This window comes from Kogia breviceps, chromosome 12 (assembly GCF_026419965.1).
Source record: "Kogia breviceps isolate mKogBre1 chromosome 12, mKogBre1 haplotype 1, whole genome shotgun sequence".
In the NCBI taxonomy this organism is placed as follows: Eukaryota; Metazoa; Chordata; class Mammalia; order Artiodactyla; family Physeteridae; genus Kogia; species Kogia breviceps.
In genome coordinates this window covers 77,609,076-77,634,278 of record NC_081321.1, presented here as the reverse complement: position 1 = coordinate 77,634,278, position 25,203 = coordinate 77,609,076, and the positions used below count along the sequence as shown (strand labels likewise).

The window sequence follows — 25,203 nt, the reverse complement described above, 5'->3', positions numbered from 1 at the left end:
TCCCCTGCATTGGCAGGTGGATTCTTAACCACTGCGCCACCAGGGAAGTCCTGGGACACGCTTTTAAAAACTCCAGCCGCCATCCTTCCTTCACTTCCAAAAATGCGGAGGAGATAGAGGAAACAGAATTGGCAAAACGTTAAGTTTTGAAGCTGGAGGAGGGGTACAGAGAAGTTCGTTACACTCTTTTCTCTTGTGTATGATTGGAAATTTGCATGATGAAAAGCTTGAAAAAAGAGAAGTCCCAGTCAAGCACTGGGGCAGGGGCGTGGTAGAACCCAACCTCAGGCAGAGATGGGGATTCTGCTGTTCAAAGAGCAGAGAGCGCAAAACGAAAGTCCTAAAGTCCATGCCAAGAGCCCAAGGGTCTCAGAATCGATCGGCATCAGAACCAAGCTGCCTCCCGAGGAGCTCCAGACTGGAATTTAGCTGGGACTGTCCTAGGTGCTCCTGAAATCTGCAGAGCGTGCCCTCAACACCTTTCAGGAGTCAAAACAAAGCCTTCTACAACATTCCCTCTGTAACCTGCAGTTTTCTCTGTACATCACATCTACAATGAGCCTCTAAAGTGCAAGTCATGAAGATGGGGGTCTGTCTGAATAATGCTCAGTATAATTATGCCACATGAGAATCTATTATTATCGCTTAAAGGCTACACGCATGATTATCTACTTTAATGCACATGGCCTTTAAGTAGTAATAATAGATTCTAACAATAAGGCAAATTCAAAAAATTTTGAGTCGGTTTGTACTTACACCACCTCAAATTTACATTCTAAGATTTTATATTCAGAGCAAAGCTCTAGGAAATTCATTGTAAAATGGCTGATCATTAAAATATAAACTTATTTATCAATTTTTGACGGAGGCAGAAATGTGGGTCATTCCACTACTATCCTTAAATTTTTCTCTTCAGAGTAATTAGGCATTTAAAAAATACCATATTAAAAGAGTTTAGGATTATGGCATGAACTCAGATATAGGATTAACTGGGTATTATGTTTACTGCTCGTGAACTTGGGTTCACCACACAGATGTGGTTACTGAAATGCTACATGCAGAAAGGTCTCTCTTAGTCATTTAATTTAATAACTGCAGTATCTCAAGACACACTCGGAATTGGAATGAGAGCATAAAGAGTCAGAAACAGGGTAATGCTAGGAAAAACGACTTATTTTCCAGTGAATTTGATTGCCTTTCAGTGAACACACAGGTGTCTAACTTCACAGATTTTGCTCCACAAAATGAAAGATTTTTGCAGTGGGGTATTTAGCCAGGATAAATGGTACAAAAATACCTATGTCGCATAGATACAGCCACTAACGTGTGCTTGATAATTCTGGTAAATAGCAGAACACAGCAGAGCCCCCAGTGAGTAGCTTTTTCCATCAAAATGACAGACATTCCAAATTTACTGCTAAGAGGGGAAGGGGATGGTAGTTAAATGCAGCAAATGAATTAAAACAGAAAACTCAGGAAATAAGTGTGGCAGATCCAAACACTGTACAAATCTGTCTCAGTAGTTAAGAACCAAACCACCACGCTTCAGTGGATTGTCTTCAATGCAGTCCCACGATGAGAACAAAGTCAGCATTATACTTCACGTAGATTGCAACATCTCTTACTTCAAATTAGCCCACACTTATAAACGCTAACAAGCAGAAAACTCAAATTATCTATTATGTTATTATTATTTTCTCTCTTTTTGTGGGGTAGCATGTGCACAAGAGTGTTAGTGAAATACTGAGATTTTCTTCTCTCAAAGTTTCATTGAAAGGATGTGTTAGGGGAAAGAGATCATAGAAATAATGATGTTCAAATGGTACATTGACCACATATTTGTGTTGGGGTGTTTTGTTGTCCTTCTTTTTTAAATTAATGTATGGTTCCACTGAGTTACTATTCGAGCCTGAAACCAATCCAATAAAGAGAAGGCTAAAAAGAATACAATGGATCAGAAAATTTCTTTTTTTCAACTGTAATACATTGAAAGTGTGGTCCTATTTTCCCATAAAATCCAAAGTGCTCAACTATTCTTCTAAGTGGATCATCTTCAAAATGATGTTTGCTACTCAAATCACTTGATTTTTGTTCATGAAAACAAGACCCCAAGAGGCAACATCCTGGAATTATTGTATACTGAGATTTTTGGGGTAACATGGGACAGATTCTCCCACAATTAACTTTAAATGTGGTGCTTAAATTATTTCACTTATTGAAATTATGTTATATCAAATATGCAGACTAATTGGCTCAAATTGGCACATGGAAAAAAATTAACTATATAAAGATGATAATCATAGTGCTATTCCTTTTATGTAAGTTTTAGCTTTTCACTACCTTATGAAGAATAAATTACTCATATTTCAACTCACACATCCTTATCACAAGTACTGGTTCCTTTCAGGATCATTGTGATATTCGATGCCTGGGTAAAGTTTGCTCCCGTGACGATCACATTACTTTTCCCTAAGGTTGATATTTTCTGTGGCTCAATGGACTTAATGTAGAAGACCTATTGGAAGGAAAAGATTCAAACACAAGATCAAAGCTAAGAAATGGCACCGTTCGCAAAAAATCTGTTTATGTGCTGCAGTTCGAAGAAATCACTGGGAAATTACAACATTTTGCAAACTCAAGCAGACAGTGTTTAATGAAATCAGTGAATTCAAGGCAGAGGGCTGAAGACTCATGTCTCTCGACATGAGACAGCATGAGGTCAAACCAATTAGTCTTTGTCTCACAAGACAGTTGAAAATACAGTTGAAGAGTCTGACATTCTGTCTAAAGAGTGAGCTATCACTAGAGTCTCAAAAATGCTTGCTGCCTTCCAGCCTCTGCAGGCTCACAACATAGCAAAATGAAGGAAAAGACGAGGAGTCCACTAAGTCAGCACCAGACTCAGCATTAAGTTGGAACAAATGTCATTCTGGATAAATTTAATTCCCAAGAAAGCAGTTCCTAGTTTTGGTTTGTTTCAGTAGGCTATTTGAATCAAGGAGTATACTGCAGCGAAAAAAAAAAAAAAATCTCAAGAAATCAACCTAAGTCACCTAATATCAAGTAGTTGGATGCCTAAACTACTATGGTTTGCAGATACCATCTTCTCCGTGGTAGCCATTACAAGCTTTATCAGGCCTTTCTTTTTTTTTGGTGGTACACGGGCCTCTCACTGTTGTGGCCTCTCCCGTTGCGGAGCACAGGCTCCGGACGCGCAGGCCCAGCGGCCATGGCTCACGGGCCCAGCCGCTCCGCGGCACGTGGGATCTTCCCGGACCGGGGCACGAACCCACGTCCCCTGCATCCGCAGGCGGACTCTCAACCACTGCGCCACCAGGGAAGGCCTACCAGGCCTTTCTTTATCAAGAAAGTCTCCCTTGGAATCCCTCATAACTGGGGCCCCATCTCATGTAGCTTTATACACCTTACTTCTCTATTTGCAACGTTTAATCAAATTCTCCTCTTTAAAAAAGCCCTCTATGTGATGGCAAGAATCATTTTCCCTTTCAAAGACAAAACAATCCTCATTTCTTTCACTTTTCTCTACAGATGCCACTCTCTCTCTCTCTCTGATCATTTAGTACTTGTTTTGTAGACCATTTCCAGCAAGTCTATGTTCTCCTACAATATGGACCAAAAGGGACAAGATTCTAAGATTCTAGCCAGTATAAAGCTCAGCAGATCTTTAGCATGGGTGAATATTCATACTCACACTCTTGATATTTGAAAACGAACCCCAGGTCCAGAGATGCTTAATCATGTAAAATTTGGCTTAAGTCATAAACACAGGGTGTATCCACTTAGAGGACAAAGTCTAGGAGGAAGCCACTTAAGGCACTGGGGGAGCCTTAGTCACATCCAGCACCTGCCTACCACCTGCTTCTTCAAGCAGCCCAGGGTCCTTTGCTCCTTTGTATGTACAATGCTCATCACAACGGACTTGCTGCACTGCTGGGGCTGCCCATCCTGCTGAAAGGATGTTTTATCATCCTGTTCCTTGACAAACCCAGGTGCTATATGGTAAAGCAGTCACCGTCACTCATTATCACTATGGATTGGTTTTGCACATTGAGGTAAACTCATCGTTTATGTCACCACAGTAGTGACGTAATACGACAGAGAATTGATTTTGGTGGCAGAATTTATTTTAATCACTTTAGTAAAGGACTTGAGCCCTGTATTTACAGAATCACGAAGGGCCCGAAAGGGTCACTTTAATTATGCTGTTAGAGTTGACTGCATTTTATGGGGGAAATTATCTGCAAGAGTGGTACTTGGAATGGGGGGGATTAGCCAAGACTTCAAGATAAATCCCTTGCAAATGCCAAGTGTGTGTTGGATAGCAAAAGGCTTACTCTTTGCTCTGACATGATGACAGCTAAGTGAACAGGTATTTGTTAAACACCTACAGGATCCCTAGGACAGCGCTAGGTGTTGTGAAGGACACATAATCTCTGTGTGCACTAGATCAGGGGTGGGCAAACTCCTGGATTTGCCTGGAGCAAATCAAACTCAGTCCATTGCTCGTTCTTGTACAGCCTATGAAAAAAATGTCAAAAGAAGAATAATATTCCATGACATGTGTAAACACATGAAATTCAAATCTCAGTGTCCATAAATAAAGTTTTCTTGGAACAGAGCCACGCCCATCATTTATGCACTGTCTGTCACTGCTTTTGCACTACAACGGCAGAGCTGAGTCTCTGCGACGGAGATCATGTGGTTTGCAAAGCCTAAAATATTAACTGTCTGGCTCTTTGAAGAAAAAAATCTTGCCAACCCCTGCACTAGAGGATCCACTGTCTTCTTAGGGAGGCAAGAGGCTTTATGTTAAACCTCAATGCAGACTCACATTTATATCCAAGTCAGCTATGATTCTCAGGTTTCTTTGAAGATAGCCCTTCTCACTTCTTAGACTGTTGATGTCTGCTCAAGCAAAATTTCAAACATGCCCAGTAAATGCTACTTCTTTGCTCTCATGAGAGGCTAAAGAGAGCCTTATAACTAACCTAAACCAGATTTTCTAAAGGGGATTATATTTTGCTCCTTAAACGGCTGTACAAATACCATCAGAGGACCCGCCACATCATCTCATTAACTTTTTAAAAATAAATTTATTTATTTAATTTATTTATTTTTGGCTGTGTTGGGTCTTTGCTGCTGCACGTGGGCTTTCTCTAGTTGCGGCGAGCGGGGGCTACTCTTTGTTGAGGTGCGCGGGCTTCTAATTGCAGTGGCTTCTCTTGTTGCAGAGCACAGGCTCTAGGCGCATGGGCTTCAGTAGTTGTGGCACGTGGGCTCAGTAGTTGTGGCTCGCGGGCTCTAGAGCCCAGGCTCAGTAGTTGTGGCACACGGGCTTAGTTGCTCTGCGGCATGTGCGATCTTCCCGGACCAGGGCTCGAACCTGTGTCCCCTGCATTGACAGGGAGATTCCTAACCACTGCACCACCAGGGAAGCCCCACGCCTCATTAACTTTTTATTTCCCCTTGGGTAGAGACAGCTACTTCAAAAGGATTTGGTTTTTAAACCTTATTGTTTCAAGAAGTTTCCATTGGCTGTCTAGGATGGAATCCAGCCCTGGCCTATCTCATGAAAGCAGATGCTTCTTGTTTGCTTGCAAAGAGGGTCAGATTAGTTGCCCTTTGCTTGCTTGGAGAACCTCTTTTAATCTTAATAAGTGCATTAAAGAGCTACCAAGGGGATCTAATTAAATAAACAACACAGGTATACAAGGAAAAAAAAAAGACAGGGTTCCTATATGGCTGTACTACACGGCTACAACAAGTCTTAGAAATAAAACATTTTCTATTTTTACTGATAAATATCCTTCAAAAAATCTATTACAGACAAAAGGCCAAGAATGATCTCTCCACACACTCAACATTTTAGATTTCTGTATTTTAATCAAGAATTAATTCACAACCCGAAATGAAGTAGCAGGTCCCATAAGCTGACACATGCAAGGGGTTAATTTAAAAACATAATCTAGCTCGATGCAAAGAGATAATTCCTTACAGCCCTGCAGTGAAATTCCTCCCTCATCCTATGTCCAAGGATTTCCATTTATCAAATCAAAATACCATTGGCTGTAACCCTTATCGCCCTGGGTTGCCCAGCAATTAACCTCAGAATAGTCCACTTCCTTTCAGTTACATTTTAAAGACTTAAGAGTTATTTTTAAACGGCTGCACAATTTAAAATTATTTCATAAAATACTATGAGCTCTGGTTGCTCACAAGCTTAAATCACTCCCTGTTTGGTGTAAAAAAGCACATTAGAAACTGGCTAACTAGGTAATTAATTTTGTGACGTCAACGCAATTCAAATTACCAGGACGTTGATGGAGAAACTACCACGATGATTGAAAAGAATATCGGAAAGAGGTGCATTAGGAAGTCTCAGTTTATTAAGACCAAATTGTACTCTCTTAAACCGGTTTTTTAAAACAAAATCTGAATATAGCAAAGCTCTCTATAGCCCTGGACCTGAATCAACACTCAGTAAAACATCTCTCAGATTTTCACTTGTGAAATGAGTTCAAACGGGACCGGATAAAAAGTCACATGAATTCAAAACCAGCTGGAAATCTGAAACCAAAGGACATTAGAGAGATGAAAGGTAGCACAACTAATTAAAGGAAAGTGTCCTGTAGGGCCCTACAGGGGTATTTGGTTCAGAATTATTTAACATCTTTCTTAATGACTGAAAAGGATGGAAGTAATGTATTAATGAAATGTATAAATTGAGAAGAGTGGTAACCAGCAGTGGAGATGGTAAAGTGTAAACGGAGGTGAGACGTGGAAAGAAAACAGCAAAATACATTCCCGCCAAAGAAAAATGAAAGCGTTAAATAGAATGAAAAGGGTATGTCTATCTGCTGCTCGGCCCCCATGTGAATGCGCCTTCATGGGGGCCCCTGGGACAGGTCCTTGGGAGACTAGAATGTAACTTGGTCCCAGGAATTGTCAAGAGTTAGAATGCCAACTGAGATGGACCTGGAGACTTCTAAGAAGGTGACAGACCAAGGCCCTGTGCAGAGATTAAGGCTTGCTTCTGTGACCTAGGGGACTTGAAGGCGAGGCTGCCGAGGCCAGTTTATAAAGTAGTTACTCTTGGTCACTGAACTTCCCGAATGCAGCTCCTGAGACCCGGATGGGGTGCCCAGGACTCTGTGACCAAGGAGGGTAGCATCTCCCCTCTAGCAGAGACCCCACCACTCAAACCCCACCCCCTTGCTGAGTTTCAACTTCACCGTGAGACTCCTGGCCCCTCCTCTCTCCTGAAGGCCTCAGTTTCCCATCTGAAGGCTCTCTGCTCTCCCTGTCTTGGAAAAGATGCCAGCCTTGCCTGGGTCCAACTCCTTCACTCTGACTGTGCCCCAGCCTACCCACTCGTTCCAAGGCTTCGATGCTAATGCACTCCCCTGACAGCCTGCCCAGGCCATGGATGGGGCAGGCCGTGCCAGCCTAATGCCAGGAGAAGAAGTCCCTTCCAGACTGACTTCTATCATCAATACTACATTGAGGTCACACAATGTAGAGCAGTCGTTAAAGCTGTGGGCCCTGGAGTCAGACTGCCTGGATTCCAATCTCATGTCTGTCATTTACTACCTACTGACCCTGTGCAAGCCAACATTTGTCTATCAAATGGGGAAAATAGGTCCATTGTGAGGCTCAAGTAAAGAGACACCTGGAGCTCAGGATATAGCATAGGTTGCACAAATACGGGTCACCACTACTCAATTTAGCACATTCTGGCATTCCTGTGCATAACTTTTTCTGTTGTGCACACTCAGATGCTTCATGAAAATGAATCTTACTTCCTTTAAAATATTATAAGTTCTACAACGTAAACTCCACAAGGGCACACACTTTGCCTACCTGCCCAGCACATAGTAGGTGTTTAATAAACACTTTTTGAATGAATGAACGAATGAGTGAATAAAGGAGCAATTGGCAGTGAACCCCACGGCACCCAGCACAGTGCCAGGCCCACAGAAGCTACTCCACAAGGTACATAATAAAGTTGATTTCATTTTCAAGGCAAGGACCCTGAAAGAGGTGATTTGGATTGCCTGTGAGAAGTTAAAATGCACATCAAAAGTGATGGAGGAAGAGAAGAGAAGTCACAAGGAAGGGAAAGAATATGAATTCTCCGAGAGCAGGAGGACATGATTCTGTATGCTGTATTTCTACCCGGCGGAGATAAGCGTAACAAATATTAGAACAACATCATATCACAGATCTCCACAACCTTTCCTTGACAACAGGAAAGAAGAGCAGCCACCTCTTCTCTCCGCAGGTGGAGGCACCAGATATAAGACTGTTAAGAAAAGGAAGGAAAAGAGGTTAGGGCAGGGTGACAGGGCCAACTGCCTCTGACAGAGACTGGCCCCTTACAGCCGAAAATACTTCCCATCCAAAGGGCAAACGTAGATTTTTGAGTTATTTTCCCTGTTCTGGTGATGCTTTTCCTAACGCAGCCCCCTGGTACATGACAATACGTGCTTTTAGGTCACGGTCAAGGGATGGGTCGTAGGGTCATGAAACAGTGTGAGGGCGACAGAGCATAACAGGGATTGAGCCAGGAACACTCTCTCATAAATACCACATCCATGGATGAGCAAATTCATGCATTAAAAAGAAATGTCTTGGGCTTCCCCTGGTGGCACAGTGGTTGAGAGTCTGCCTGCCGATGCAGGGGACACGGGTTCGTGCCCCGGTCCGGGAAGATCCCACATGCCGCGGAGCAGCTGGGCCCGTGAGCCACAGCCACTGGGCCTGCACGTCCGGAGCCTGTGCTCCGCAACGGGAGAGGCCACAACAGTGAGAGGCATGCGTACCGCAAAAAAAAAAAAAAAAAAAAAAAAAAAGTCTTGAAGACCACTGTACTGCTGCTGAAGAAGAACATGTAAGCCTCTATAGATGTAGGCTCGAGGGTCATTTCAATCTTGTTTTGTCCCATAATTCCCTGCATCCTCTGTTCCAGCCAAATCGAATCACTTAGGGTCTCCCGTAATGGGTACCCTGGAATTTTCTGGTGACCCACTATGCTTTTGCAGTGCTAGCCCCTCTGCTTAGAAGACCTACTCCTCTGTCTCCACGTGTCTCTTCCCTCAACTACTGGTTGAAATGCCATCTTGTGTCAATCAATCCATCCATCAATCAGAGACTTATTCAACCACACTGATTAAGTGCTTTTACCTGCCAGGCACTGGGCTTAAATAATCAGGAATGACTCAGACAAGGCCCCAGGCACAGAGAGTTTCTCTGGGTTTGTATACTGCCTGGTACCTTCCCTAGGTTAATATTTTTTTTAATCTTGTATTCTTATCTCATGTACATATAAGATTCTTGAGACTGAGGACAAGATATGTGCCCCACCTCATGGTATCCACGGAGCTCAGTGTAATGGTATCTACTAGGTGCTTGATAAACACCTGCGGAGAGAATCAACCCTAGCTCAGCATCGGGAAGCCTAAGACTGTGTCTGTACCGTTCACATTTCGCGTCCCCATGCCTGGCACATAGGAAGCACTCAGTATGTATGTGATGTGGAAGATGCACTGAATGAAAGCCCTCGATGCTTCTCTGCTAGGAATAGAGTGTTCAGTGCTTCACTCAAGGCCAGCATGAGAATCAAACTGGCAACTTGGATTTACACATTCCGCATGATAATGAAAAGACAGCAGTGTCTCACAAAGCATGAGAAATCCCTCCCGCGACAAATACTACTCCACTCCCGATTAACCAAAATTGAGTTTCTCAACTGAGTCATGTATTTAAAGAAAACATTTCAGTATCAACACGATGTCTTTCTCCAATATGATATTGCTTATATGTGGAATCTTAAAAAATGGTACAAATGAACCTATTTCCAAAACAGAAATAGAGTCACAGATGTAGAAAACAAACCTATGGTTACCAATGGGGAAAGCGGGGGTGGGGGTGAATTGGGAGATTGGGATTGACATGTACACACCACTATAGATTGGGGTGGCCAAAAAGTTCGTTCAGGTTTTGTTCTCCGTAAGATGTTACAGAAAAAGCTGAACAAACTTTTTGGCCAAACCAATATAAAATAAGGACCTTCTGTATAGCACAGGGAACTCTACTCAATACTCTGTAATGACCTATATGGAAAAAGAATTTTTATTTTTATTTTATTTTATTTTTTTTTGTGGTACACGAGCCTCTCACTGTTGGGGTCCCTCCCGTTGCAGAGCACAGGCCAGGCTCAGCGGCCTTGGCTCACGGGCTCGGCCGCTCCGCGGCATGTGGGATCTTCCCGGACCGGGGCACGAACACGTGTCCCCTGCATCGGCAGGCGGAATCTCAACCACTGCGCCACCAGGGAAGCCCGGAAAAAGAATTTTTAAAAGAGTGTATATAAGTATATGTATAACTGACTCACTTCGCTGTACAGCAGAAACTAACACAACATTGTAAATCAACTCTACTCCAATAAAAATTAATTAAAAATAAAAGATGTCTTTCTACAAAGGTCATTCACAGAGAAGCACTGAAGACAGGCCTGGGCTTTGTTCATTACCAGCCTCCTCCTGCTCCTTTGGTGACCCCAGTTCTTTTAACCACATAGTGTCAAAAGTCAAAAGGTTCAGTAAGACACAATACAGGAATCCAGGAGGCTGTGACCTTAGTTTTTCCTTTAAAATAAAAATGTAAAAAGTCATTGTCTGAACCACGACTTGGCGATAGAAAGGAAGACACTATTGATACATAAAAGAACTGGATGGGGCTTCCCTGGTGATGCAGTGGTTAAGAATCTGCCTGCCAGTGCAGAGGACACGGGTTCAAGCCCTGGTCTGGGAAGATCCCACATGCCACGGAGCAACTAAGCCTGTGAGCCACAACTACTGAGCCCGCGAGCCACAACTACCGAAGCCTGCGTGCCTAGAGCCCGTGCTCTGCAACAAGAGAAGCCACTGCAATGAGAAGCCCGTGCACTGTAACGAAGAGTAGCCCCCGCTCACCACAACCAGAGAAAATCCACACACAGCAACGAAGACCCAACACAGCCAAAAATAAAATAAATTTAAAAAAAAAAAAGAACTGGATGAATTTCCTGAGAATTATGTTGAGTTAAAAAGGCCAATCCCCAAAGGGTACCTCTGGAATGATACCATTTGTTTAAAGTCCTTGACATGATAAAATTATAGAAATGGAGAATAGATTAGTGGTAGCCAGGGGTCAGAAATAGAGAGTGGGAGGGAGGAAGTGGGTGTGACTATAGACAGGCAACGTGGGGAGACTTGAGGTGACAGGACTGTTCTGAATCTTGACTGCTGTCACTGTCAATATCCTGGTTGTGATATTGTGCTATTGTTTTGCAAGATGTTACTATTGGGGGAAACTGGATAAAAGATATATGAGAGCTCTCTGTATTATTTTCTCACAACTACATGTGAATCTACAATTACCTCAAAATAAATTATTTTTCTTCCAAAACAATCATGAAAAAGAAGAACAAAGTTGAAGGACTCACACTCTCTGATTTCAAAGCTTATTACAAAACAGTGTCTTATTACAAAATGGAACAGACATATAGACCAATGGAATAGGATATGTAACATAGAAGTAAACTGCTGCATATATAGTCAAATGATTTTTGATAAGGGTGCCAAGAATATTTAATGGGAGAAAGGACAGTTTTTTTCAACAAACGGTCTTGGGAAAACTGGATATCCACACAGAAATGAAGTTGAATCTTTATCTTATACCATATATGAAAATTAATTCAGAATGGAACAAAGACCTAAATATAAGGATTAAAACTATAGAACTCTTAGAATAAGAGCTTTATGACATTGGATTTGGCAATGATTTCTTGAATATGACATCCAAAGCACAGGCAAGAAAATAAAAAAATAGATAAACTGCACTTCAAGAAAACTAAAAACCTCTCTGCATCAAAGGATACAATCAACAGAGTGAAAAGGCAGCTATGGAATAGGAGAAAATATTTGCAAATCATATATCTGATATGAGGTTGGTATCTAAAATATATAAAGACCTCCTACAATTCAACAACAACAAAAAAACCTGATTATAAAATGGACAAAACGCTTGAATAGACATTTCTCCATAGAAGGCACACAAATGGTCAATAAGCACATGAAAAGAGTCTCAATATTACTAATCAGTAGGGAAATGGAAATCAAAACCACACCAGAGGGGCTTCCCTGGTGGTGCAGTGGTTGAGAGTCCGCCTGCCGATGCAGAGGATACGGGTTCGTGCCCCGGTCCGGGAGGATCCCACATGCCGCGGAGCGACTGGGCCCGTGAGCCATGGCCGCTGAGCCTGCGCATCCGGAGCCTGTGCTCCGCAACGGGAGAGGCCCGCGTACCGCAAGAAAAAAAAAAACAACAACACAACAGAATACCACCTTATACCCGTTTAAGACGGATAGCATAAAAAAACGAAAACAGCAAAGTGCTGGCAAGAACGTGGAACGCTCATACGCTGTTGGTGGGAATGTAAAATGGCAGGGCGATAAGGAAAACAGAATGGTGTTCCTCAAAAAATTAAAGATAGTATTACCATATGATCCAGCAACTCCACTTCTGAGTACCTACCCAAAAGAACTGAAACAGGGTCTTGAAGAGGTGTTCGTACACACCTGTTTATAGCAGTATGAGTTACAATAGCCAAAAGCTGGATGTGACTCAAGTGTCCGTCACTGGATGACTGGATAAACAAATGTAATCTATACAAACAATGGAACACTATTCAGCCTTAAAGAACATTCTGACCCATGCTACAATATGGAGGAACCTTGAAGACATTATGTTAAGTGAAATAAGCCAGTCACAAAAAAGACAAACCCTGTTTGATTCCACTTATCTGAGGTACCTAGAGTAGTCAAATTCATAGAGACAGAAGTAGAATGGTAGCTTCCAGGACTGGGAGAAGATATAGTGAGGAGTTATTGTTTAATGGGTACAAGGTTTCAGTTTTGCAAGATGAAACATGTTCTGAAGATGGATGGTGGTGATGGTTGCTCAGCAATGTGAATGTACTTAACTCTACTGAACTGTACACTTATGTGGTAAATTTTATGTTATGTGTATTTTACCGAAATTTTTAAAAAACAACTGAAAACAACAAAAGAGTTTAATTTTTTTTTTTTTTTTAATTTTTTTTGAGGTACTCGGGCCTCTCACTGTTGTGGCCTCTCCCATTGCGGAGCACAGGCTCCGGATGCGCAGGCTCAGCGGCCATGGCTCACGGGCCCAGCCGCTCCGCCGGCACGTGGGATCTTCCCGGACCGGGGCACGAACCCGTGTCCCCTGCATCGGCAGGCGGACTCTTAACCACTGCGCCACCAGGGAAGCCCAAGAGTTTAATTTTTAAAAAAAAATAAAAGCCACTGCCTTTTTGATTCAAACACCCGTCACTATGCCTTAGTTTCATAAACCAATGGGAAGAGAAATGTGGCTCATCACTTAATAAAACCTCAAAGACTTGAATAAAAGTCTGAAGATATTGGCACACCAGGCTTTTCTAATGCCTTTAATTAACTTCATAATCCACTTTGATTCACATTCCCTTTGCTTGTTACTAAATTCACCTAAAGTTACTCTCAACTTTTTGGTAGTGATTAAAAATGTGCTACTTATTTATATTGGCACCAGACCTTAAATAGCAGCAAATGGATACGTCAAAGCCACAGATTAGCCAAGAAATAGAAAACTGAGCCTTTCAGAACAAAACGTGGTTACTGTTTTTAATTTGTCTGCTCCCACTAGACCCAAGGTTAATGAGAACAAGAACTTGTCCTTTTTTGTTTTTCACCACATAGTAGAGGCTCAATTAACTTCCATCAAATGGATGGAGTCAGCATTTGTGTACTAAATGCATCAACCCGGAAATGTTTACATGGTCATGTTCTCTCTTTTCAAACATGTCTGTCAGTTGAGCTTGGTGATTTACTGTGAAGAAAATAAGAGGAATTTCCAAAGAAATTTCATGGAAAGTATTTTTCCATGAAAAACAGTTTTGAGAAGTGAAGAGAAATGTATATTTACTACAAAGACACAACTTTGTTTTGACACTATTGACTACTGGTTAGATCATCTTTGCAAAGGAAAATAATCCAAAGAGATTCGTTTATATATTTTGCATAGACATGCCTAGCCCTCACATACCCCGCCCCCCTGCCAAAATGCAATCACAACATGTGGTTAAACATTGAACTCCCCCCAGTGCTGTGTGCTCTATACTTCCTTCTAACTCTCCCTGAGAGCCACGAAGTCAGATTTAAAAATTTTACTTTTATCGGGCCTTCATTTTTCATAATTACAGATTTTTAATTTCTTTCATGCGAGTGTGCAGCTTCTGATGTATTGAGCCAATTAAATGCAACTTGGTTAAAAACCAAAGGTAAAAAAAGGGAATTTGTGTAGAAGGTAAAATAGGGAATTTTTAAAAGGAACCCAAAGTATCAGGAGATGTTATTGCCATTCAAGGGGGGGGTTTCCCATTATTGATATGAAAACAGGGTCTGACCTGCAAGCCCTGGGTGGTTCTGTTACTTGTCTTCTCCTTGAATCTTCCTCCTCCTGCTGTCTTGGGTGGGGCCCATTTCTCAAAAGCCACTGGACAGAGGTCCTGAAATGAAGAATATCCCTTCAACATCCGAACGGGTGGGTGGAAATTCGAAGTTTGAAATAAAGGCAAAAGACAGGCTGGGGCTAGGTGGTCACAAATATTTATTTTTGGTTAAACCCTGTTCTACTGAAAATGTCACCTTACCTGGTTCCTCTTGTAATCAGAAGGGTCGCAAGCTGTGAAGGGATGGATACATTTTCTCTCACTTTTACACCAAGCACAGCCAGTTCCAATACATACTGGGCATCTGGCAACACAGAAAACCAACTTAATTCCTGCATTTTTAGGAAAACGTTCATATCCTAGAATTTTCCTCTGTGATGCCACATGCGAGCATTTAAAGGAAAAAAAAAAAATCCCTGGATAGACTGTGATGCACCCAGGGGAGAGAGGACAGTCCTTTGGGGCTAGGGATATAGTACTGATTTTATGCCCTGCTCTGGGCAGCCCTCGGGGCTGATGGACCATCATTACACTTGCTGGGGGGTTGCCATGGAAACCTGAAGCTGGGGTCACCTGGTACGTCAGTAGATAACAGGAACCCACTGAATCTGTTTCTGAATCCAGTTCTGCTATTTGTCTACCTTCAGGTAAGTTTCCCTCTGGAGGCTGATCTCCCCCAGCCCCCAACGAACCCACCCTTACTCACTGGAGCAGAAACACTGCCAAATGCCTGGAAGACGGGAAACTAAAAGTGCTACCTGGCGAGCAGAGAAAACAGGGTGCCAGTGTTTGCTTTTTAATCAAATTAAGGAAGAACTGTGTCTACTAATCAAACAAGCATGCATGGATAACAGCAGAAGACCTGAAAAGCACTTAATAGGATAATCAGTGTTAAAGCAAGAACAATAAAAAAGGAAATCGAGGTGGGTTTGGAAACGTAGCCAAGGGAGGCAAAAGGAAGCCTCAGCCCGGGGACAGTGAGAGGACTAGATCAGGGAGAGGGGACACATGTGCATTTCATGTATTCTTCCAGAAATGCCAAGGCATCCTGAGACTCTGACCTACAGAAACTGCAGTTTCGGTGGGAGAAGAAAGCACAGACTCGCCTAAGGGTTCACCCGCCACCGAAGTGCGCTAGAAGCAGGTTTGTGACTTGCGCCCCTATTGCTACCCCTCAAGTGTGACGACTTTACTGGTGCTTTTCGAAGGCGAAGTAGGTACCCAAGGAAAGCGTGCTCCCCCTCTGGGGAGCTGTGGGTCTGAGTTCTGGTTCTTAATTACCTAGCTGTGGACCTGGGGCAAGACGCTTCCTCTCACCAGGCCTTACAAGCGTGGGTGCAGGAGCTGTGCTCTGTTTAAACTCTCCTTGAGCTACACAGGTCTATCTAGCTCTCCCCCTTTTTCTTTTTTTCCCCATTTTCATGGACTTCTGAGGCTCTCTGTTTCAAGTTTGGTGTTTTTCCTCCCTGAATTCATTCTGTTTGTTAGAAATCACTGAATTCAATCCCTCTTTCAAAGTGCCGCGGTGGTAAAGGTGAAGGTCAGCGGCTCCCGTTCATATAGCTATAGGGTGGCCTCCCAACTCAGCTTCGAGTTCGAATGCCTTTACCCTGAAGAAACAATGGTTCCCAGACCAGACCCAAAGAAATCCACTTTTGGTACTCACACAGTTGGTCAAGCAAACCACTGAAAGAGCTATAGAATCACTAATAATACAGCTTCCCATAGTTTCCATGGGAACATCCATCCCATCTTGCAGCTGGAAAACCAGGAATCTGGGAGACATATTTCCTCTGTCTTCCGTCTGCTTTAGAAGCAAGGAGTGAGGTGTGGTCCTAACTCAGGGGGGTATGTAGCTCAACAGGGCCTAACGCGGTACAAAAACGTGGGTCACAATTAACATGTTCTTTTGATGACAGAGACTTCCTTTTTTGCTTCTCCTTGACAGTGACTTCCCCTTATCTCATGCTCAGACTCGTCCTTGACTCAAATTCTGATCAGGGGAGAACCTAGCAGCACCCCTTAGCCTGTTACTTCAAGGCCACCTCCTGGTTGGAGGAACGTATTTCCCTGTGGGTAAAACACACCCAAGCACAGCTGTTTCCCTCTTCACTGCTTCACCTCACTTGGCAGGGCTTGAACAAGTCACTTTATTAGCTCAGGGGCTCTCCTGTCTCCCGTTAGGCCATGCTCCAAAAGGCACCTTGGAAAGTTCTCCTCCACAAAAGAGGTCTTTAGGAAATCGAAGAGTAAAGCAAATAAATACATTAAAACCAATGAGAGAACATTCACATTTTACATAAAATCTTACTCTCTTAATGATGAGCAGTTGGTAAAGTTGAATCTTTTTGACACACTCCAGGAACTGAAGGAGAACGTCACGTCGACAACTAAAGCATCTGGAGCAAAGGGGGAAAAGAAGTCATTGATGGTGGAGCCCTGCTATCGTCAAGCAAAGCTGTCAATGCAAAAAATAAATATTTTTTGCCTCCTCCACAAAGAGGGTGGGGGTGTGCCAGCTGTTCGCTAACATTTCAATCAGTATGTGGTTCCGTCCCGGGGGCCATTCACGTCAGGCAGCCGAAGTGCACAGCACAAGCCTCCAAACAGACCCGAAGTGCACAGCACAAGCCTCCAAACAGACCCGGGCCCACCTCGCGTTCCAGGCCTCCCACGGATAATCACTAAGAAAAAGCCATTTCACAGCCCATTTACAGCTCATACTCTCCCTGGGATCACTATCTCAGCTTGTAATTGGTCACAGCATAAGAATAAAACAAGTCACCGAGCAAGAACTGCCTAGAACACGATAACCAGAACGTTAGAGAAGAAATCCTGCACCTTCAGAAAAATCCACACTGTGGATATTTACCTAACAAACTCCAAAGTGTGGTTCCCATGGGCTGGGAGCCATGATCTTCTTGGAGTCAACTGCTGCCAAATCTATGATGAAGGTTTTCTTATTTGCTTTTGAACACCTACCCAGGGGTTAGAAAACCCCCAAAGAATAAAGTAATAAGATAATAACTCTGCTAAATCAGCATGAGAGAAATGGCATATTTCCTGTACCTCTTTAACTTACAAACTCTACCCTAGGTGATCCCTAAATCTGGCTGAGTATCAGAATCACTTGAGAAACTGATGAAAATATTGCTTCCAGAGCCACACTCCTAGATATCCTGACTCAGCAGGGCTGGGGGATGTCCGGAACCTGTGTCTGTAATCTCCCCACTTACTGACTGTGTATAGCCAGGTTTCGGTGCAGCAGCCCGAAGCAGTGCCTTTCAAATCCTATTGTGGCCAGGGACCAGTGCTACTCTGTGATATTTTCATTGTCACCCATTTTGGTATTAATATCTTCTTCCTTTTATGAATTAACAGGGAGAGCAGATGATGCTTTTAAAATGAAAAGTCTTTCCCTGACAAATTAAGAAGTTGGCCTAACTTTGTTGGCACCCCTAAGTTTTCAACTGAAATATTATTAGTATGTGATTCCAAAAGTCTAAGAACCCGTACTTTAAGGGGCTTCTCTTCAGCAGGAACATTCATTCTGAAAGCCAGGATGCCACATAAAATTCTGCTCACATAAAGTGGGTATATGTGAAGTGATAATCCTCTGTTCCAAAGACAAGAAGGTTTGGAGGGCTGGCGTGACCTCTCAGCAAGAGCATTTGAACAGACACTTGATAATTGTTAGTAGCATGAACAGTAAGCATTGAGGGGCTCCCAGTGAAAATACACATCAATGGAGTCAACAAGTGTCCAGTGATGGAGACTAGCAACAGTCGTCCTTTCCTGAGTATCAACTGTGCACAAAATCACAAGGAAACGAATATATGTGATCTCTGCTCTGGAAGCATTCGCAGTTATTCTAGAAGAGATAAAATAACTTAGGTGAAAAGGCACAGTGTCAGTATAGTCAAGGAAACACCCTCTGAGTGGTTCAAGGCTCATGCAGCACCTGGGTACCAAGATTGGGGTGCAGGTGGGGAACCCAGAGGGTACCGGAATGATCAGGATGATTAGAGCAGAATCTGTCAAGGCCATACGGAAGAGGTGACTTTTCAAAGCAGAAGGGAGACAGGATTTGGTGAAAGAGGCAAAGCCACTACAGGCCACAGACAAAGGTTTGGCAATGGCCACTGGCTGGCTGAATGCAAGAGGTGGGAAGTGGGTTTGTTTGCCTGCTCAGAATATGGAAGGCATCCAGAGAAAAGGGCAGACAAAGGGTTGGGTTCAGTTGACGGAGGCTGTAAAAGCAATCAACTACACCGTAAATCAACTAGATTTCAATTTTTAAAAAAAAGATTAAAAAAATTTTTAAAAAGCAATCAACTAGCTTTCCAAGGTCATCTCAAATACTTCCGAAGCTTACGTTACAGGTGAGCAAGATCTGCATTTTATTTTTTTTATTTTTATTATTATTTTTTTTTGGTGGTACGCGGGCCTCTCACTGTTGCGGCCCCTCCCGCTGCGGAGCACAGGCTCCGGACGCGCAGGCCCAGCGGCCATGGCTCACGGGCCCAGCCGCTCAGCGGCACGTGGGATCTTCCCGGACCGGGGCACAAACCGCGTTCCCTGCATCGGCAGGCGGACTCGCAACCACTGCGCCACCAGGGAAGCCCCAAGACCTGCATTTTAATAACCCACGAACTTGACTCTACTTCTTCCTGACCCAGAGGGACTCATGAATCCTCAGTCTGTCCATTGTATTAACTCCTAAGCATCCTTTGAATCCACCCACTTCGCTCCACCCTTACCTGTCTTCAACAGTTTCAGCTCTCAGTCCCCTCACCCGCTCACTGCCACAGCTTCCCTCCTCTCTGACCTTTCAGAACTCAGCCTTTCCCTCCACCGCCATTCAGTCAACAGAAATTTATTGATCATCAATGGCTCCTTTGTGCCAGACACTTTGTACCTTCTTTGGTATCCATTTTCTATCATTCTGCTCTCTACCTTATTTGCCCTTAGCCATATAGAACCTCTTCTGGCTCCTCAGACAAAGCTTTTTCTCTCCTTTTGGCCATCACGCTAGTTGGTCTCTGACTGCATTACTCTTTCCCCTTCTTCTTTGTCCAGCTCAACCCTATTCATCCTCCAGGAAGCTTTCCTTGCCCCCTCACCTGCACCCCCCCAGGTCCAGTTAGGTGCCCTTTTCATGTGCTTCCCATGGTGTGCTATGTTCCCTGCATGCTACCCGCTGCACTGTAAGGTGCTGTTTACTCATCTCTACCCCAAGGGGCTCTAAATACTGTGAACAAGGACCAGGTGAGTGTTTTCAGTCACTGACTCCCTACCACTTAGCACAGTGTCTGGCACGTGGATGCTCAATAAACACTTCCTGTATGAATGAACGAATGCAATGAACTTAAGATGATAAAATACTGGCCGTTCTGTTTTCTCATCTCATCAAGGGCATTCCCAGCTTTTCAGGTCTCTGAATTATCTGAACCATCCACGTAAGGTCAGCCCAGAGGTCTCTGGCTTGGCTCCACTCACCTAACCAACTTACTATCCTCTGTCATTCTCCAGCCACATGTGACTGTGGGGTCCTGCACTCATGTGATGAGTGGAGCAGAGGTGAGCGGGGCTGAGGGGAAAAGCGGGAAGCAAGGGGTAGGGGAAGAGAGAGTCTACAGCGTGGGACTACTCAGATTCTGTCATTTAACTTGTTTCCTGGGCAATCTGGACTCAGAAGTTTCTCTTGCCTGCTTCCTTTTCTAACAACAACAACAACAACAAAAATAGCAGAGTCCACTTGCCTTTGTAGGTTGCTCCGGTCGGGATGCTGCAGGTGCAGGTCTCATTGGACACACTTTTACCCTTGCAGAACATCTTGCCGGTGTCCACGTTCTTCACCACGCACTCTGAGCGCCTCGGAGAGAAGCTTCCCATCACAGTCACTGTCGTCTGTGTGGGGAAGAAATTTCAGGAACCAAATTATTGGTTTGTTTTGTTTTTGTTTTTGTTTTGTGGTACGCGGGCCTCTCACTGTTGTGGCCTCTCCCGTTGCGGAGCACAGGCTCCGGACGTGCAGGCTCAGCGGCCATGGCTCACGGGCCCAGCCGCTCCGCGGCATGTGGGATCTTCCCGGACCGGGGCACGAACCCATGTCCCCTGCATCGGCAGGTGGATCCTTAACCACTGCGCCACTAGGGAAGCCCCCAATTATTGTTTTTTTCCATCATTTCCATCCATCCTAGAGCCTTAAATGAACTCACCTCTGACTTGACGTAGAAGGAGAATTTCTTAGATTGCCAATAGAAAGAAAGAGATGTTTGATTGGCTATTTAATTTGCTCTTTTGTGAATCGCATATTCATATCCTTGGACCATTTTTTTCTGCTTTGTGTGTATTTTTCTTATCAATTTTTAAGAGCTCTCTGTATAATACAGATATTAATCCTTATCTGTCATATTTCTGACCTATTTTCTCCTGATTTGTTTGTCTTGCAATTTGTATGTGTGGTATCTTTTACCCTACACAATGTGTTTTTATGTAATCAAAGGCAGGGTTTCTTGCCTTGGTTATAAAGTTCTTCCCAAAGTCTTGCTTGTGGAGAAATATAATATTGTTCCACCATCTTTGTTGCTTTATTTTTTAAACTATGCCTTTAATCCATCTGGAATTTATTTTTATGTATAGTGTAAGATAAGGGTCGAACTTTATTTTTATCCAGATGGTTAATCAGCTATGTCGCAACCATTTACTAAAAAAAAAATTCCTTTTCCCACTGAACTACCACTTTTGTCATATATTAAATCACCAAATACTTGCAAGCTATTTCTGAACTTTGCACTGTTCCAATTATCTACTGATCTAATTCTATTCCAATGTCATCAAATTTTTACTACTGTGGATTTAAATATATTTATGGCAACTCTCTCTATTTTTTTTTCATAATTTTCTTAGCATTTCCTAGACATTATTCTTCCATATGAACTTTAAGATCATTTTACCCAAATTGGGTGTGGGGACTGTGAGTTTAACTGGAATTGTACTAATATATGCATTAATTTTAGGGGATTTTATATCTTTATGATATTAAGTATTCTCATCCAAATAATTTTTTTTCATTTGTTTATGTTTAGGAGGGAAGAGGAGGGAGGAGGAGGAGAAGAAAGAAAGAAAGAGAGAGAGAGAGAGAGAGAAAGGAAGGAAGGAGGGAGGGAGGGAGGGAGGGAGAGAGGAAGGAAGAAAAAGAGGAAGAAGAAGAAAAAGAAAAAGGAAAGTTAAAATAATATGCCAGTGGGAGACCGCTTTTGCATCATGTGCATGCAGGGAATCTGGTGAGGAGGTGGGCTAAGTTTTAGGAAGCTGGGAGCATAGGAAGTGGTAACCTTATCACCCACGATGAGGAGTGACAGTCCCACACAACCAGGGAGGTGTCCATCTTCTGTTATACTTCAGACCTCTGCCCAGACTCTGCACAGCCAGCTAAGACCACTGTCTCTCATCTTCTGATACGCTTGCTAAAGCTATTCTAGCCCTGGGATCTCACCCCCCACCTTTCCATTTTCAGAAAATCCTGTTTCTGAGCCATAGGATCATGCTGGAATGCAAGTTCTTATAGTCCAACTTCCACCGGACTGAAGTCCAACCCTCTCCAGGGTACCTGAACATAGTACTGAACCCCAGACCATCCCCAGCAGCTCATCTTCAACACCTGGCTGAACTCTCATGCATGCTTCACCCCTGCATTTCTCCCCGTACTGCACATCTCAGCGCATGACCGTTATCACCTGTTATCCTGTACCCGTGTATGTCTTAAATTGAATTCATTGCTCAAACATCCTAACGAAAGCACCATAATGCTTGTTACAGTCCTATTTTCACTAGCTGTTTTAAATTTTCCACAATGCCTTCCAGTTCTCATATACATAGCATTTACATAACTGTAATCATTGCATTAATTTATTCCATAAACATTTATCAAGCTTTTAGGAGGTGCCATGTGCTACACAAGGCATTGATTACTTCAGTGAAGCAAGCAGCTACCGTCCTTGCGCTCAAAGAGCTTACAGTCTAGCAGAAGTGTGGGAAAGTCTGCTAGATGAAAAGCGGAGGGCCACACAGGATTGAGATCATTAAGAGATGATAGAAGCCTGGGCTAGGATGGTACAGTAGAAATGGAAAGAATTGACAGCTTCAATATACCCATTAGAGGTAGCATGGGGCAGGACTGGAAGTGGAGCATGTGGATGTGGTCAGCAAATGGTTGGACACAGAGGTACTGTATATTGCAATGGGACATACTGAGCAGGAGGCAGACCTTGGGTGGAAAGATCAAGGCTTCAATTTTTGGATGTGTGTAGTTCAAGATGCTTGTGTATATGTATAGCTGATTCACTTTGTTGTAAAGCAGAAACTAACACACCATTGTAAAGCAATTATACTCCAATAAAGATGTTTAAAAAAAGATGCTTGTGTGATAATTGAGAAGATATAATAAGCCTGGAGCCCAGAAGCAATCTGGGTGGGAGATAAAGGAGACATCGACATATAGATGGTATGTCAAGCCATGGGAGTGGGTAAGATTGTCTGTGGACAAAGTACAGAGTCAGAAGAGAGGAAGTGCCAAACCTGGGGCTGAAATAACTCCAACATTTAGAGTCAGGGAGAGAAGGAGCCAGCAAAGGAGGTCGAGGCATAGTCAAGAAGGAAGGAAGAGAGCATGGAGAAGGTGTGCCATGGAAGGTGATGGAAGACAGAGTTTCAAGAATGTAGCCAAGAGGCCAACCAAGTAAGATGAGGACTTATAGTGTCTGCTGGAATGGCTCCATGCATTCAGTTTCAGGGGAACAATGGGGCAGAAGAAGTTGGAGTTGATCTGAAAATAGGAGACGGTAAGTGTCTTCAAGCGGTGGAAGAAGAGGATAGCCAGGGAGTTGAAGGTGTTTTTGTGCGACTTTGGGTTCCATGCAAGAATGGTTAAAAAGCTGATATCTTGGCTTAATGAACCCAACGTGGGAATTCTTGCCAAGTTAATAACTCTTTCTTGAGTTAAGTTGGATAAAGAGGGAATGAAGACCCAAAGAATCATATGAGATATGAAGTTTGAGTGTCAATTAGCTAGTAATGTCCATGGGGCTAAAGAACTTCTTGCCGCATAACATTCTATAATTCTATCAACAGACCTTACTCTACTTAACCTTTCCTCTTATTGCCAGTTTGGTTATTTCCAAGTTTCTAAGTCTATAAATGCCGCTGCAATAACATCTGTAAGCTTATGGGTTTTCTTTCAAATTACTTCTTCAGAAGCCTAAGCCTGGAATTAGTGCTTCAAGCAGAATGAATATATTTATGACTTCTGAAACGTATCGCCAAATTGCTTTCCGAAAAGGTTGTGTTAATTGGCATCGCCATCACTAGGTGTCAGCAAACCTTATTTTCACTTTAATTTATACTTATTTGATAACTGGTGAAGCTGAACATACTTCTACATCTGTATCTAACCCTCTAAACCTCCTCTTGTGAGAATATACACTTCTGCCCACTTACTTTTTGGTGTCTCTAGATTTTTCTTTTTACTTTCTCCTAGCTTTCATATCTTGCAATTAATATTTTGCCTGTCATAAATGTTTTTCCTGAAGTATGTGCTTTAGTCATCTTTTATTTTTCCTTGTATAGATTTTTTTAAAAAGTCAAGTATATGAATATTTTTCTCTTGCTATTACAGAATATATTCCTTCAGAGCCAGAAAATTATACTTCCAAATTATCTGATGCTCAGTTACTTTCTGTTAGGTTTTTAGATGAATTTCTTAATTAGCCTAAAATTTATTTTAATGTAAAAAAGGTGAATTAAACTTTGTTTCCACATTGTAAGCCAGTTATTTCAGCAACTTTTATGAAATAATTCTTTTGTTTCCTCTTATGATAATGCTCTTTAAAATTTTTACATCTATTTCTGAGCTTTCTACTCTATTCCATGGATCTATATTCCTATTTTTAAACCAGAGTCATGGGCCAAATTATTGCCACTATGTATGTGTTTACAATCATATAGAAATGGTCTTGCTTAAGTAATTTTCTTTTTTCAATATATATCTTGGATATTCTTGACCAGTTCATATTATTATTCCAGATGAACTTTATATTAATTTTAAGACAGTCTATTCAAATTTTCACTGGGATGGCATGAAATCTAGAAAATAGATTGAAGAAGTAGTGACATTTTTATGATCTCTTCCCACTAAGAAACATAGTATATGTCTGGATATATTTAAGATGTTTTTCATATCTTCCAAGAAAATACCTTATGTGTCTTTGTTTTTATTTTTATATTTGCTTACGCTTTTAATTGATAAGGTTTTCCTATTATGAATTATAAATAGCATCAATAGATCACTGCCTCACTATCTAATTACTATTACTATTGCTTAAGACAAGCTGTTGCATAGCCAAAATCACTATTTTGGTAGCTGGCTTCAACATGTATCTCCTAGTAAAAATGATTTTAAAATACGGGGTATATACCTCACTCTTCAAGTTTGTGCCTGAGTACTTCTGTTGGTTTTAATGAATGGGATCTTTTATTAATGGATGTTAAGAGTTTGTCTTACATGTAGTAAGGTTACTGTTACTTGAATGTTTACTGAACAATTAAAGTTTTAAAAGCTAAAAGCT

The 25,203-nt window shown here is 42.4% G+C and overlaps 1 protein-coding gene across 3 annotated transcripts in view; it reads right to left on the bottom strand.

Moving 5' to 3' along the window:
- The window catches only part of PLXNC1 (plexin C1), a 149,563-nt gene that overhangs the window by 64,312 nt on the left and 60,048 nt on the right, over positions 1–25,203 (bottom strand). For all 3 annotated transcript variants that reach the window (XM_059081250.2, XM_067009868.1, XM_067009869.1), the window contains 5 exons: positions 20,338–20,485; positions 16,887–16,974; positions 14,777–14,879; positions 14,531–14,632; positions 2,376–2,515 (listed from right to left, as the gene is read on the bottom strand). In XM_059081250.2, the coding sequence (XP_058937233.1) occupies positions 2,376–2,515; positions 14,531–14,632; positions 14,777–14,879; positions 16,887–16,974; positions 20,338–20,485 (581 nt within the window). The remainder of the gene's footprint in view (positions 1–2,375; positions 2,516–14,530; positions 14,633–14,776; positions 14,880–16,886; positions 16,975–20,337; positions 20,486–25,203) is intronic.